Source organism: Geotrypetes seraphini, chromosome 4 (assembly GCF_902459505.1).
Source record: "Geotrypetes seraphini chromosome 4, aGeoSer1.1, whole genome shotgun sequence".
In the NCBI taxonomy this organism is placed as follows: domain Eukaryota; kingdom Metazoa; phylum Chordata; class Amphibia; order Gymnophiona; family Dermophiidae; genus Geotrypetes; species Geotrypetes seraphini.
Window position 1 is genome coordinate 52,418,303 of NC_047087.1, and position 15,312 is coordinate 52,433,614.

At 40.8% G+C, this 15,312-nt stretch overlaps 1 protein-coding gene across 7 annotated transcripts in view; it reads right to left on the bottom strand.

Moving 5' to 3' along the window:
- ZNF423 (zinc finger protein 423) overlaps positions 1 to 15,312 on the bottom strand; it is a 715,192-nt gene that overhangs the window by 67,658 nt on the left and 632,222 nt on the right. For all 7 annotated transcript variants that reach the window (XM_033941103.1, XM_033941102.1, XM_033941101.1 and 4 more), the window contains 2 exons: positions 3,843 to 3,974; positions 3,270 to 3,385 (listed from right to left, as the gene is read on the bottom strand). In XM_033941103.1, coding sequence (XP_033796994.1) covers positions 3,270 to 3,385; positions 3,843 to 3,974 — 248 coding nt within the window. The remainder of the gene's footprint in view (positions 1 to 3,269; positions 3,386 to 3,842; positions 3,975 to 15,312) is intronic.

The window sequence follows — 15,312 nt, forward strand, 5'->3', positions numbered from 1 at the left end:
TTTCAGTTCTGATTTGAACATCCTTTCTAAAATGCTGCTCCACATGTACACATAAGCAGTGGCACTGATTAAATGGGAATGGGATGGGACTTGATATACCGTTTTTCTGCATGGTTATATTCAAAGCCGTTTACACACTTTAGACAGGTACTTAATTTTGTACCTGGGGCAGTGAAGTGTTAAGTGACTTGCCCAGAGTCACAAGGAGCTGCAGTGGGAATCAAACTCACAACTTCAGGATGTTGAGGCAGCTGCTCTAACCACTAGGCCAGTCCTATCATTGTACCAGTGCTACTCAGGCCTAAACTAAATATATAGCCTTTTCCAAATGGCAGCTGTTCATTTTCACAGCCTGCCCTCGCTCTATCCTTCCAAACTAAACTAATTAAACTAAACCTTAAGTTTATATACCACATCCTCTCCATAAAGATAGAGCTTGGCATAGTTTACAGGAACTTTAATAAAAGGAAGGAAAAACATAATAAGAATTAAGTGATTATAAAGAGAGTAGCGAGATTTACATTTAACAGACAGAATTTGCAACCTGATACTATCCAATGAGTGCAATTCTATAAAGGGTGCTAAAGGTTAGATGCAAAAACCTGAGTGCTAAGTTAGTACAGTACTCCCCCGAAATTTGCGGGGTTCCATTCCAGGAACCCCTGTGAATTTCAAAAAAATCACGAATACGGTTTTTCGCCTGTCAAAAGGCAGGGGAGGCAGTAGATGGCAGCTGGAGCGCCGGCGGGTGAAGAAAATCACTCGCATTCTACTCCGACGCCTCTTCTTGTAGTAAAGTCGGGCTACACCAATCAGGAGCTGCTTTGACATGCAGCTTCTGATTGGTGTAGCCCAACTTTACTACAGGAAGAGGTAGTCAGAGCATTCCGCAAATGAGTGAGTCTGCGATTCGCGAACCACGAATTCGCGGGGGACACTGTATTCTGTAATGGCACATTTTGAATGCAAAATCCATTACAGGAGACTAGCATAAGTCAGCAAGCATGTGCCAACCTTTAGGTACACTCACTTATGCCACGTCAATAGCAGGTGTACCATATATACTCGAATATAAACCAAACTGATTATAAATTGAGGTAACATTTTCCCCCCAAAAAGGAAGAAAAAAGGTTGATTTGAATATAAACCGGGAGCACGAGAACTTGCGGCAGCCATTCAGAAAGCAGCTCTACACAGGGCAGGAGCGTAGGAATATCGCTCCTGCCCCAGTTCACCACTGGACTACCAGTGATTTTAAAGGTACGCATTTTACTAAATCGGGGAGGCGGGAGGGAGGTAAGAGTTGTTGAAGTTGGCCAGGACAGGAGGTAGGAGAGACCCTCCTGTCACCGCCCACTAGGTCTTACGGAAGGCCCAGTGGATGCCTACAACAGGTCTGGGAAGGGGGCAGTTTGACGCAGACCCAAATATAAATAGAGATCCCAATTTTCAGGCCATTTTTTGCCCCCCAAAATCTCAGTTTATATTCGAGTATGTATGGTAAATGTACGCACCTAAATATAACATTATCTGTGCGCAACTTACAATATCTTATAAGGTGCACATCATCTGGCAACACACCCATGCCCCTTCCATGTGAATAACCCCCTTAAAGTTATGCTCTAGAACACCTGGGTGCTATTGTGTAATTTGGCATGAGTGTAGCTTCTGCTTCACCCCCATTTTAGCTTGTAACTGCCATTGTAGCATGAAAGTTATGAGCCAAACTGACACCTAACTTTGGCACACTATACAGAATGAGGGGGGTAGAGGGTAATTCTATAACCGAGACAAAAACCTTACTCTTCAAAAAAACACATAAAACCAATATAACTTTACCAACAAAGTTCCAAACTCCACTGACATTACCAATCTACTCCTCAGCAAATTAGATAATATTCCTATATAAGCTTAGAAACATAGAAGATGAGGGCAGATAAGGGCCATAGCCCATCAGGTCTGCCCACTCTACTGACCCACCCCCAAGTCTACTATCCTAGGGATCCCACTCCTGGTGACAGGTTCCCTTGGCTTATGTATTAAGATCATAACAATTCTTATGTAATCCGCCTTGAACCGCAAGGTAAAGACGGAATAGAAGTCATTAATGTAATGTAATATAAGACAGTCGCAGGGGGCTGATAAGAACCAATTCCTAGGCGCATACTTTCATTTATAGAACACTTGTTTAAGAGGTGCAATATGCACAATATGCACAATATGTTTAAGAGGTGCAATATGCACAATTCTATAAAGGGTGCTAAAGGTTAGATGCAAAAACCTGAGTGCTAAGTTAGTACAGTACTCCCCCGAAATTTGCGGGGTTCCATTCCAGGAACCCCTGTGAATTTCAAAAAAATCACGAATACGGTTTTTCGCCTGTCAAAAGGCAGGGGAGGCAGTAGATGGCAGCTGGAGCGCCGGCGGGTGAAGAAAATCACTCGCATTCTACTCCGACGCCTCTTCTTGTAGTAAAGTCGGGCTACACCAATCAGGAGCTGCTTTGACATGCAGCTTCTGATTGGTGTAGCCCAACTTTACTACAGGAAGAGGTAGTCAGAGCATTCCGCAAATGAGTGAGTCTGCGATTCGCGAACCACGAATTCGCGGGGGACACTGTATTCTGTAATGGCACATTTTGAATGCAAAATCCATTACAGGAGACTAGCATAAGTCAGCAAGCATGTGCCAACCTTTAGGTACACTCACTTATGCCACGTCAATAGCAGGTGTACCATATATACTCGAATATAAACCAAACTGATTATAAATTGAGGTAACATTTTCCCTCCAAAAAGGAAGAAAGAAGGTTGACTTGAATATAAACCGGGAGCACGAGAACTTGCGGCAGCCATTCAGAAAGCAGCTCTACACAGGGCAGGAGCGTAGGAATATCGCTCCTGCCCCAGATACGTATGTGTATCTATGTTCCAGAGATATGTGCATAACTTGTATTATTCTATTAGTTACATGTGTAGCTTTGCATCCTGTCCACGTCCTGTCCAGACTCCATCCATGTGTATGCCCACCCTCAAACTATGTGCTATCAACAATATACATATATTTGGCATATATACATGTATGTGCACACATATGTGCCTAAATGCTGGTATTCTAGAAGTTTGACAAACATAGGCACTTTCTTAACAGAATTATCTCTGTAAGCACTAAAAATCCATGCACAGGAAAATTATAGGTTCATCAGCCGCCAGTGAATGTTTAACCTCTTTTGAATGTAAGATCACAGGACTATGAAGGTCAGAACCTACCTGAAGCTCTGTTTGAAAAAAGAACTTCTGTGGGCACTGGGAACAGTCGTAGATTTTATCCTCTTGTCCATGCACGGCAAAGATATGCTGCTGCAACTTATTTGCCTGTACAAAAACTGAAAGAAGAGCAGTATAATCAGAGGGCAAAGCTCAGCAAACCTCACTCAACCCTTTATGATGGTACATAATCACCTTCCCTAGCCCCAGAGACTTTGATCTACACACATATGTGCACACATACATCTCCAGATTGTATATATTGTGCTCTAAGTTGTGCATGCAAATTTGGGTGCACACAACTTAACTGAAAAATGATCCAATTAGAAATGAAAATTGGCCTTCTAACAAACAATTATTTGTGATAATTGGATTTAATTAAAAGTTAGGCACAGATCTGCACACACATTTTACATGCAAGTCCAAAAAGGGGGGCACAGAAGTGGGAAGATCATGGGAGGATTGGGGGCATTCCTAGAATTTACGCATGTAATTACAAGAAATTAACCAGGATAGTGTGTCATTTCTGAATGAAACCATGCGTTACAAGGCTTGTCGGAGTAATCTGCACCTTACCTGTAAAACAAACAGGGCATTTGAATGTGCCTCCCATTCCTTCAAAGCTATGCTCAATCAGGTGGCACAGAAGCTTTGCTGGAGAGTCAAACATCTGGTTACACAGCTTGCATTCGTGATTGATGCCTTCCTCTGCAAGGTTCAAATAATACAACTTGTTAGCGACACAGCAGATTAGTGCCTGAAATGTAGCTGTCTGGAAGAAAAATGCAATGCCATATTCCAAAGCCCAAATACAGTACCATTCTTCTAACTGCAGGCTTAAACCATATCTAGTTGTTTATAAGTTAATGCTTGTGCAGTATCAATCACGCAATCAAACATAACACTGACCAAAGCATTACTGTTGAGTAAGTTGCTCTACAGACCTATTATAAAGAAAAACCATTTCTTTGAAGGGATCCTTATGTGGCATTGTTGTCCAGAGACAATATTTATTTGCCTGATTTGTATTTATTTAGGGCTCCTTTTACGAAGCCGCGCTAGCGCTTTATCGCACGGGACTTTTCATCACGCGCTAACCCCTGCGCTAGCCGAAATATTACCGTCTGCTCAAGAGGAGGAGGTAGCGGCTAGCGCGGCTGGCAGTTTACATTACATTAGGGATTTCTATTCCGCCATTACCTTGCAGTTCAAGGTGGATTACAAAAGAATTATCCTAGATGTATTACAACAAGAACTTACAAAAACAAAAACAAAAAAATTGGTCATTTTCAAAAAGAGTAAGAAATGGGTAAGGTTATTTGTTTGGGGTAGTTGGCTTTAGTGAGAGGTGGAGTTTGAGACTTGCGGTATTATTTCTTTTTTCAGAGTTTTCTTGAAGAGTATGGTTTTTATTTCTTTTTTAAAGTCTTGTAGTCGAGGGATGCTATTACACGCGTTAAACTGCTACCACGGCTTCATAAAAGGAGCCCTTAGTTATATATTTAAAATATTTATTATTCTATTTATAATTCTAGGCGGGGTACAAAGAACCACAAATAGAAATAATTAAAAATAAAGAAACAATAAAACAACATATCGTGACAAATATTTAGGGGTCCTTTTACTAAGGCGCGCTAAATGCTAAGGCACCCATTATATTCTATGGCTGCTTTAGCATTTAGCATGTGCTAAATTGGTTAGCACGCCTTAGTAAAAGCACCCCTCAAATTCTAAAGCTATGCCTGAAACAATTATCTAGTGCAGGGGTGCCCACACTTTTTTGGCTTGCGAGCTACTTTTAAAATGACCAAGTCAAAATGATCTACCAACAATAAAACTAAAAAACACAAAGCACACTGTACGCAGAGAAAATGTTAATTATCATTTGTATTCGGCTTTTTTTTCAGAGGTCAAGGCAGATGACTTTAAAATATGCAATGTCACCTCAGTAACAACTATACAAAAATACAAAAATAGACAAATATACTCTCTCCCTTTTTACTAAATCACGATAGCAGTTTTAGCGCAGAGAGCTGCACTGAATGCCCTGCGCTGCTCTCGACGCTGTTAGGCTCCCTGCGCTAAAATCTGCTACTGTGGTTTAGTAAAAGGGGGCCATAGTGCAAAATATAGACAGCAGATATAAATTCTCAAAACGGACACATTTTGATCGCTAAATTTAAAATAAAATCATTTTTCCTACTTTTGTTGTCTGGTGATTTCATGAGTCTCTGGTTGCACTGTTTCCCTGCCCTCCTTTCATTCTTTCTCTCTCCATGCTCCCCTTTCTTTCTTTTTGTCTCCTTGTCTGTCTTTCTGTCTCCCTATTCTGCCTCCCTGTCTTTCTGTCTCCCCAAGCCACCACTTGGGCTGTAGTCTGGAAACAGGCCCCCAAGCCACTGCTGACATCTGGGAAAAGGCCCCCAAACCACCACCGCCGTTGCCGCACAGTTCTCCCTGTTTCCCGATGCTGCAACAGGCCAGCAGCCTTCCCCCTGACGTTAATTCTGATGTCGGAGAGGAAGTTCCGGGCCAGCCAGGCAGCAATTGGCTGGCCCAGAACTTCTTCTCCGAAGTCAGAATTGACACTGCTGGGTGGGGGGGGGGGGGAGGCTGGCTTGCATGGCGCTTCCGTAGTCGCTGCTGGCCTGTTGTGGTGTTGGGGAATAGAGAGAATGCAAAGGCAACGCAAGTCAATCGCGGAGCCCGGTTGTCTACTGTCATTGCTGTTGATCATAGCATCCCTCTTTAGCAGGGGTGCCCAAAAGGTTGATCATGATTGACCAGTAGATCGCAAAGACAACGCGAGTTGTTGCCTTTGCGTTCTATTCTCCCTGCTTCCCTGATGCCAGGCCAGGCGTGTACAAGCGCTGGGCCCACAGCCTTCCCCCTGACAATTCTGACATTGGAGAGAAAGTTCTGGGCCAGTCAATCACTGCATGGCTGGCCTGGAACTTCCTCTTTGACATCAGAATTGATGTCGGGGGTGGGGAGGCTTGTGGGCCCGGCGCTTGTACGCACATGGCCTGGCGTCGGGGAAGCAGAGAGAAATCGGTGGTAGTGGCTTGAGGGGGCAGGGAGAGAGATAAATAGGCAGAAAGAAAGAATGGGGGGCAGGGAGAGAGAGAGAGAAAGAAAGGAGGGGACAGGGAGACAGGAAGAAAAAGTTGGACTCATGGAAGGACAGAGAGATGTTGGTTGGGGAATGGAATGAGGTCTGGAGGAGAGGAAACATGCAGGAGGCAGAAAGAAAGGTAGAAAGAAAAAAATATTGGATTTACAGTCCGAAGAAGGAAGTGCAAACAGAGACTCATGAAATCACAAGACAGCAAAGGTAGGAAAAATGATTTTATTTTAAATTTAGTGATCAAAATGTATCTGAATTTATATCTGCTGTCTATATTTTGCATTAAGGCCCCTTTTACTAAACCGCAATAGCAGTTTTTAGCGCAGGGATCCTATGAGCATCGGGAGCAGCGTAGGGCATTCAGCGCAGCTCCCTGTGCTAAAAACTGCTATTGTGGTTTAGTAAAAGGTATATTTTCATATTTTTGTATAGTTACTGAGATGACATTGCATATTTTAAAGTCATCTGCTTTGACCTCAAATATAAATGATAATTAACATTTTCTCTGCGTACAGTGTGCTTTGTGTTTTTTAAAATTTTATTGTTGGTAGATCATTTTGACTTGATCATTTTAAAAGTAGCTCACAAGCCAAAAAAGTGTGGGCACCCCTGCTCTATAGTCTCCTACCCTATCTGCCTCATTAGCCTCCTTGTAATTCCCTACTTGAGCAGTGTTTATAGATTCATCCTTTTATCCTCTATTGTCATAATTAGATTGTAAGCTCTTTTGAGCAGAGACTGTCTCTTGCGTGTTTAACGTACGGCGCTGTGTGTATCTAGCAACGCTATAGAAATAATAAATAGTAGTAGTGATAGTAGTAGATCCCTGCCTCTCAATTGTTTCCACTAAGAAGGAATTCAGTAAATGGTACCCAAGTCTAGGTGTCCTGTTAAACCAGTATTTTGCAAAGGGTTGCTCTGCACAGTGTCCTTTACATAACACAAGCGTAGCGTGGATCTCTCATCCAAAATGGTTGGTGGTCAGCATCATAAGGTGTACAGGGACAGACTCAAAGATCTCAATATGTATATTTTGGAGGAAATGTGGGAGAGGGAAGATATGATAGGGATATTTAAATATATCCGTGGAACAAATGCGGATGAGACAAATCTCATTTGAAAGGATGCTCCAGAATGAGAGGGCATAGGATGAAGTTAAGAGATGACAGGCTCAGGAGTAATCTAAGGAAATACTTTTTGTTACAGAAAGGGTGTTAAATGTGTGGAATAGTCTCCCAGTAGTGGTAGTGGAGACAAACTGTCTGAATTCAAGAAAGTGTGGGGCAGGTACATGGAATCTCTTAAGAAGAGGAGGCAGTGGGGTAGTAAGGAGAGTGTGCGGGGAGGGGTGTGTGCCCCTTCCCTTCCCCTGCCCCGTACCTTGTTAACTTAGGCGCGAGCAGCTACAAACTTGATGCTGGCATCGATTTTGGCGCTCTCTGATGTCACTTCTGGGACCCGCGCCTGCTAATGTGCCAAGCCGACGCAAGCAAGTTCATGGCTGCTTGCGTCAAAGATAAAAAGGTATCGGGAAGGGGGTTCACGTGTGTGGCGAGGTTGGGGGTGGAGAATAGGGCAGGAGAGGGGCGCCACCGCCCTGGGTGTCGCTCATCTCCCCCCACACCACTGACAGGAGGAGATAGTGGATGCTGCAGATGGGCAGACCGGATGGTTCATTTGGCCTTTACCTGCCATCATATTTCTATGTGTCTAACTTTAGGTGCGAGCACTTATGCCTATTGAAAACAGGAATGCCCCGACCCGCCCATGCCCCTTCCATGGCTGTTCCTCCTTTTCAGTTGCGCTCCGTAACATTTAGGCATACATGTTAATAGGGCACAGGACAGATCAGAATGAGTACCAATTAACACCAGTTATTGATTGTTAATGACTCATTAGCTAATTAGTTTATGCACGGATCTTGGATATATGGCCAGATTTGTGAACCCAACATTTGAAGACCTAAATAGAATTTGGAGGATAAAGACTAGAATACCGACACATACTTACTGCTCAAATCTACATGGCTCCTTGTAAAATTGCCTCTTAAGTTCTAACTCTCATGAACACGAATTGAAAAAAAGACCCAAAATTGGGAAAAATATCCAAAATGACCCAAACATCTCTCTGTTTCTATGTTTCCATAAAACATTAAAGGCATATTACTAATATTATAGAAATTCTGAAATAGAAAAAGTGAAATTGTACAGCATCAGAGAAAGCAAATGTTTTTACTTTAAGACATATACTACATAAATGCATTTCTGTTCAGTGCACAGTAACTTATGCAAGAACAGCCTTCCAGAAATGTGCTCAAGAAGGGAGAACCAGAGTTGTTTTCTGGACAGTTAATTGTTTTAATAAAACTGGAACCCCCCCCCCCAAAAAAAAAACAAAAAACAAACAAAAAACCCACAAAACCTACAAAAAACAAACAACTTCCAAATACACAGTTATACAGTACAAGTTCGAGAAATGAAAAAGAAATGAACACCTTGCTCTAATCATGCAGCTCTTTTTGCATACCACCCTGCTCCATCCTCCATTGTTTACAACATTCCATATCATTACAGAAAACCATAGTAAAGCTGGAATGAAAAATGATAAAACCATGATAGGTTTCTGCACATCTGGAAACATCCCACTCTAGGCAAGACCTTTTCATTTGCAAATCCAGGCTTCAATTCTGGAGGCCTTCTCCTCACCTGTGGGGCTTTTTATCCCACTCCCACAGGAGTCTATTATGTATTTTTTTTGCATCTATAAAAACCATTGCATTGGGAAAAAAAAGATTTGAAGAGAGGAAGCAACACTATGGCTGGAATAACAAATGTTCCCATTTCATTCATGCATATACAAATCAATATTTCCATACATAAAAAATATTACGCCACCCAGAGATACAGAAAGGAATGCTACAATTTTTAGTAGCTACCGTAGGTTATTTATTCAGATAAAAAGACAGGATGGGCACAAGCTTTAACACATAATTTATTGAAATTATTTAAACATTAAATAGGTACACCTATAACACTGCTAAATCTGAGAACCTGACACACTACAATTCAAGTACGCGCTGCTGGGCTTTTGCTAGAGTGATACATAACTGATTTTCCTGTTCTTATTCATAATTTTTTGTTAGATCTACAAGACAGACAGACATAACTCAAGTGAACTACATAGCCCCTCTCATTTGTAAAATAAAACCCATAATTGTATCTCTTGCTGTGCAAGACCTTTGTACGCAACTCTGCAATCAGGTCTGTATGTGGATCTATTTATTTGAATGCTGAGCGAACAGTGCACTGGAAGTAAGATGCTTGGATTTCTTTCTCTGTCTTTTCTTTTCAAGCTCGGAATAATGAGCATTAATTTTACACTTCATTTCTCAAAAAAATAATAGGATGCACTCTTGTTTAAAACAAGCAGGCCTGCTGGATTCTGTCAGGCTGAAGCTATGTCAGGCCAAAAGAGGAACAGAGTGCTTTGTGTAAAAGTATCATGGGGAGATGATAGTATCCTGTAATGTTCTCAGTACTTACTTTTGTCTCCAAAAACGTTTGATCCCTGACAGACACATACTTATTTCCATACTGGTCTTGGGGGAAGCCAGTAGGAATGAGAGCTGATTATCTGAATCCTGAAGGTGAAACCTGGGTAGCGTTCACTGATGTCAAAGGCAGGCATTAGTCTAAATTTTTAGGCACATAATTTACTGCCTGTTAGCAAGGATTAGTGGGTTGCACTGACCCAGCTGAACTGTGACATGCAAAGCACACTGCTCATTATTCTCGGGTTCAAATGCATTTACAGTACATGATCCCTCCAAATCTATTCATTTAACACTTAGTACAGAGGTTGCTCTGTCCTCTCGATGGTTTATTCTGATGAAAATACACTTTTCCATGAAGTCATTTGGCTTGAGGAATGATGTCTTGAATACATACTGCAAAGCGTTTCAAAGCTTATGACCAAGTTGTCGCTAGCAGCCTCATGGCGAGGATGTCTTGTAATTAATAATACTGTATTAAACCCATATATCAATTGCTTTTCCAGCTACAACTCTATAAAACTAATGGCAATAGAAGAGAAATGGACCAATGCTGTCAAAATACTGACATGTTATCAAATCAACAGCAAAGAGGCAGTTTGAGCAGTAAAGGGGCCTCATCTCTGTTAGCTAAAACTTCTCTACATAAAAACCTGATCTTAATAATGCAAATCTCTCCCTTTAGGCAAGACAGCCAGTCCCAAAGCAAGCTGTGAAGGCAGACAGGACAACGTGAAGCTTGTACCTCTCATCATCGTGCAGTGGCAGCTTGTTCTGTCCACAGAACTCTGCACATTACCACTTCACCGCTTTACGAGCGAACTGCTTAGATTCTCCCATCTTATGTATTCTGAAAACTCCTCTGTGTTTATCGCCTCTGGGGAGCATCCCCTACCAGAGCAAGGCAGAAAAAATAAAAAACCCACCACAGGAAAAATCCCTTCATTAGAACAATCTGATAATATTGAAAGGTTTTCTTTTTTTTTTTTTTGTTGAAGAAAGAAAACAGTTAATATATCCTGTTCCTAATGAATATATCCAGACTCATTAGAGAGAAATTCTGTTATAATTAAATTGTGCTCTGTGAGGAATATTTTCATTACAGTTAGGCATAAATATATAAAAGTATAGAACTGTAAAACCTCGGGCCTTTATTAATATGCAACAATGCTGAAAGGAGGTATGTATAAAAAAAAACCCCAAGAAAATAAGAAATTAAGTACAGGGTACTCTGTTCACTTTTGTGAAACAAATTATTAGAAATTAAAATGTGAAAACCCAGTCAAATAGGGCAAAAATACTCTTTCGTATAAAAAAAAGAATGAAATAGCAACTAAAATAAAATTCTTTATGCCATTTGATCAGATATGTGCAGCAAGGCTTGTCTAATAGCTTTAATCATTCAATAGTAGAAAGATATTTTACACAAGACATGGGCTGAAATGCAATAAGACAGCAAGTCAGAGGTAGAGTCACACCCTTATAGCTCGCTCTAATTAACAAAGCATATCACGATACATCTGCTAAAATGAAAGGGCTTTATTTGCCATTCCAGTAGTTTGTCAGCCAGACCTACGTCACCATCACCATTCATTACATTTGTCAGTTCAGAAACCTTCTCTTACTTTACAAAACATTTGTGCTATATTTCTTGCTTATATTTTACTAATTAATCCAGGAGGATATACTAGCGCCCTTCTTTAAATCTCTAGATATTACCTTCCAGTTTCTTTCTACTGAAATGGGACCCATCTTTTCTCCCTAGTGACTTAGAGATACACAAATGAGCTCAGCTAGCCTCAACTTGCTATCAGTGGGATACAGGTACTGTTCAAAACAGTACCCTGACAATTAAACAGTTTGGGTTTCGAAAGGCCTGCGATTGATGGCATGGACAGTGGGAATATTACCTAGGGAACTGGGCACTGTCCTCAGAGGCTTGCTTAAGGTCGGTTGCTATGGTAACACAGAATGAGCTCAACCTCTTAACTGACCCTTATCTTTTTTTGATCTCTGGGCCACTTGGGGCCATAGCTGGAAATCAACTGGAAAATAATCTGGTCACATATCTGGGGAAAAAAAATCTTATTTATACTTATTTATCTAGGCAGTGCAGATATATCTTGAAGATCTGTTTAAGAAGAAAACTAGTAAAGAGATCACTGTGTTGCAATGGATGGGAGAGGCATCATATGACATTTAAATTTGGGAGGGGGGAGACAAGGTTTAGGAAGGCCAGGTTTGAAGTCCCCAGAACCACTTCCTCCTCTTCTGGCATGCATAAGTAGAGAGCATCTTCCCCCCTCTCTCCTTCCTCCACCTACCTGAATCACACTCATAGAGAGGCATAGACAATGCATGATTATGCTATCTCTTCCACTTCTCACAAACTCAGTGCTCAAATGTTGGTTAATGTGGAGGGTAGGATGAGGGAACACTCTCCTGCAACCCCTTTAGGGCTAGATTCACTAAAGTCAATGATCGTCGCTAAACCTGTTTTTACAAGTTTAGCGACGATCATGTATTTTTCCCCTTGATCGCCCATTTTCCGATTCGGCCATGCAAATTAATAAAACCCCATGCAAAATAAGCAAGCATAACATACATAAGAACATAAGCAGTGCCTCTGCTGGGTCAGACCAGAGGTCAATCGTGCCCAGCAGTCCGCTCACACGGCGGCCCATCAGGTCTAGGACCTGTATAGTAATCCTCTATCTATATCCTTCTATCCCCTTTTCCTTCAGGAAGTTATCTAATCCCTTCTTGAACCCCAATACCGTACACTGTCCTATTACACCCTCTGGAAGCGCATTCCAGGTGTCCACCACACTTTGGGTGAAGAAGAACTTCCTAGCATTGGTTCTGAATCTGTCCCCTCTTAATTTTTCCAAATGCCCTCTCATTCTTGTATTTATCGAAAGTTTGAAGAATCTGTTCCTCTCCACTTTCTCTATTCCCTTCACGATCTTGTAAGTCTCTATCATGTCCCCTCTAAGTCTCCTCTTTTTTACGGAAAAGAGCCCCAGTTTCTCTAATCTTTCAGCATATGAAAGGTTTTCCATACCTTTTATCAAACGTGTTGCTCTTTTCTGAACCCTCTCGATTATTGCCATATCCTTCTTAAGATACGGTGGGTTTTACCACCGTATCTTAACAGTTATCTTTAACTGTTACCAACAGGTTTGCTTGATTTTTTTTTTTAATGGCACAGATATTTTGCGTATATTACACAAGCAAAATATTTGTCCCATATAAAAGTAAATAAACAAAAAAATCCCCTACCGCTACCAACGGCCCTTCTCCAATGACCCCCGACAATTGTGGCAACCCACCCTAAAACAAATGAAAACATCAAAGGAAATCATTTAATTGGAAATCTGCTTGTTACACCCATTGATCTTACTAGAGTGTTATTGTTAAATGACTTTAGTTTTCCATCTAGTCCACGATACCTCTGATTCTGTTGTGTCCTTTTCAAATTGTGACAAGAAGCTAGAAGAAAGCTAGGGGGTCAAAGTGCAACGTCTACTCCTTAAACCTAAGGAAGAGAAGAGCATAGGCTTCTTTGAGAAATCTGGACTTCATTTCCCAGCAGGCAGTAGGGTTAGAGTTGGAAAGAGCATGTGCTTGAGTTACATGGGAGGAGGGCCAATTAGTTAGCAAGCTCCCAGGTGCTTTGTTTCGTAGAATGCACATATTTTTATTTATTTAATTTATTTAATTCATTTTCTGTGCCATTCTCTCCAAAGAGCTCAGAACGTGTTACAGAATAAACATACATAGTATACAGTTAACAGGTTACGATTTACGCTGGATTTGCCATAATTTCAGTACAAGTTTTTATCCTAACTAGACACATACTAGGGAGTCTAATACTAATATACATATTATACAGTTTACCAGTTACAATTTACCCTAGTTATCCGTACAGTGCAAGTTTTCCAATAGAAGTTTTATCCTAATTGACATACAGTTTACAGGTTAGATTTGCCATAGTTACAGTATAAGTTTTTACAATTCAAGTTTTTCTTACATGATACATACTGGGTTCTGCTACCAATTTCCATTTCTTTGTAATCCATCAGTCAAGGGAGGGGGGGGGGTGTTAGGTAAAGAGGTATGTTTTTATTGCGCTCCTAAATTTGAGGAGTCCTTCAAGGGATTGTAGGTAGATTTATGGGTATAACAAATTAGTGCAACATAAATAAGTCATGTGAATATCTCGTGTCTAGGATACACCATATCTACACCATGGATTCGTTATCTTTGCTAGTTTATACTAAGACAGAGACCAGAGCTATATGAAAGATTTTTATTATAGAAATAGAAAAATATAATTCACAAGCTAGCAGTAAATAATAACTAATTATTGTTCACAATATCTCTGTATACATATATATATATCATTACATAATTATTATATAATAATCCCTAAGTAAATGAGTAAATACAACTAAGTCTTACACACTAGTTAATTCCTTATAATAATAAATTCCTGATTATAGCAGCAATCTAAAAATAGCTTATCACCATGGAACCTTAACTCTCCTTATCCCAAAACAATAGAATTTTACCTAAGCTCTGCTGATAGAGAGATAATTCTTTATTCTCACCACTTTAAGGTTTTGCCTCCTCAGAACAGGGAGATGGAATTCTTCCATTTCCTTCAGCGCAGCAGATGTGAAAATTCCTTCGAGTTAGATAGGGCAGTTTGTCACTGTAGCAAGCTGTCAGATATATGTGTTAAAGTTCCTTAAGTGATGTAAAACCAGATCTGTTTCAAAAGCAGTTCTTTGTTTTCTTCACTCTCAGACAGAGCTAAGTCACAAGAGGTACTTATCAGTCCTTAATTATTATAGAAGGTGTGCATAGAGAAGATATGCATGGGTCCGTGCTTCCTCACATCCAAGCATAAACTAGTAATTAATCAAACACCTTCTCCTTAGTTTTCGTTAGAAGACCTCTCATGACCAATCCAGAAACAGAACTTGGATCAATAGCCTTTCTATGTAAAGTCTCATATAGGCCTTGAGAGAGAGGTACCTTCGTTAGATAAGAACAGCATAGAGGCAATGCCTCCCTCAAATTCACACAGGCTGAGCATGTAGGCATAGTCAGATGTCCTTGACTGGAGAAACACACAGTTCTGGTGCACATACCCAGAATGCATCTGGCAGGCAGCAGGCAACAAAGATGATTTCTTCTTTTTCTCTTCTTGCATGGTTCATGCTGGAAAGATTTCTTGCAGACAATGGTTCAGGCTTTATGACATCAGGGAGAGACCTAACCTTCAGGTGTGAACAAGGAACCACTCCTACAGGATCTTATCTGCAGGGGCAGTCGAATCCAGTGGTTCAGTATGAAGTAGG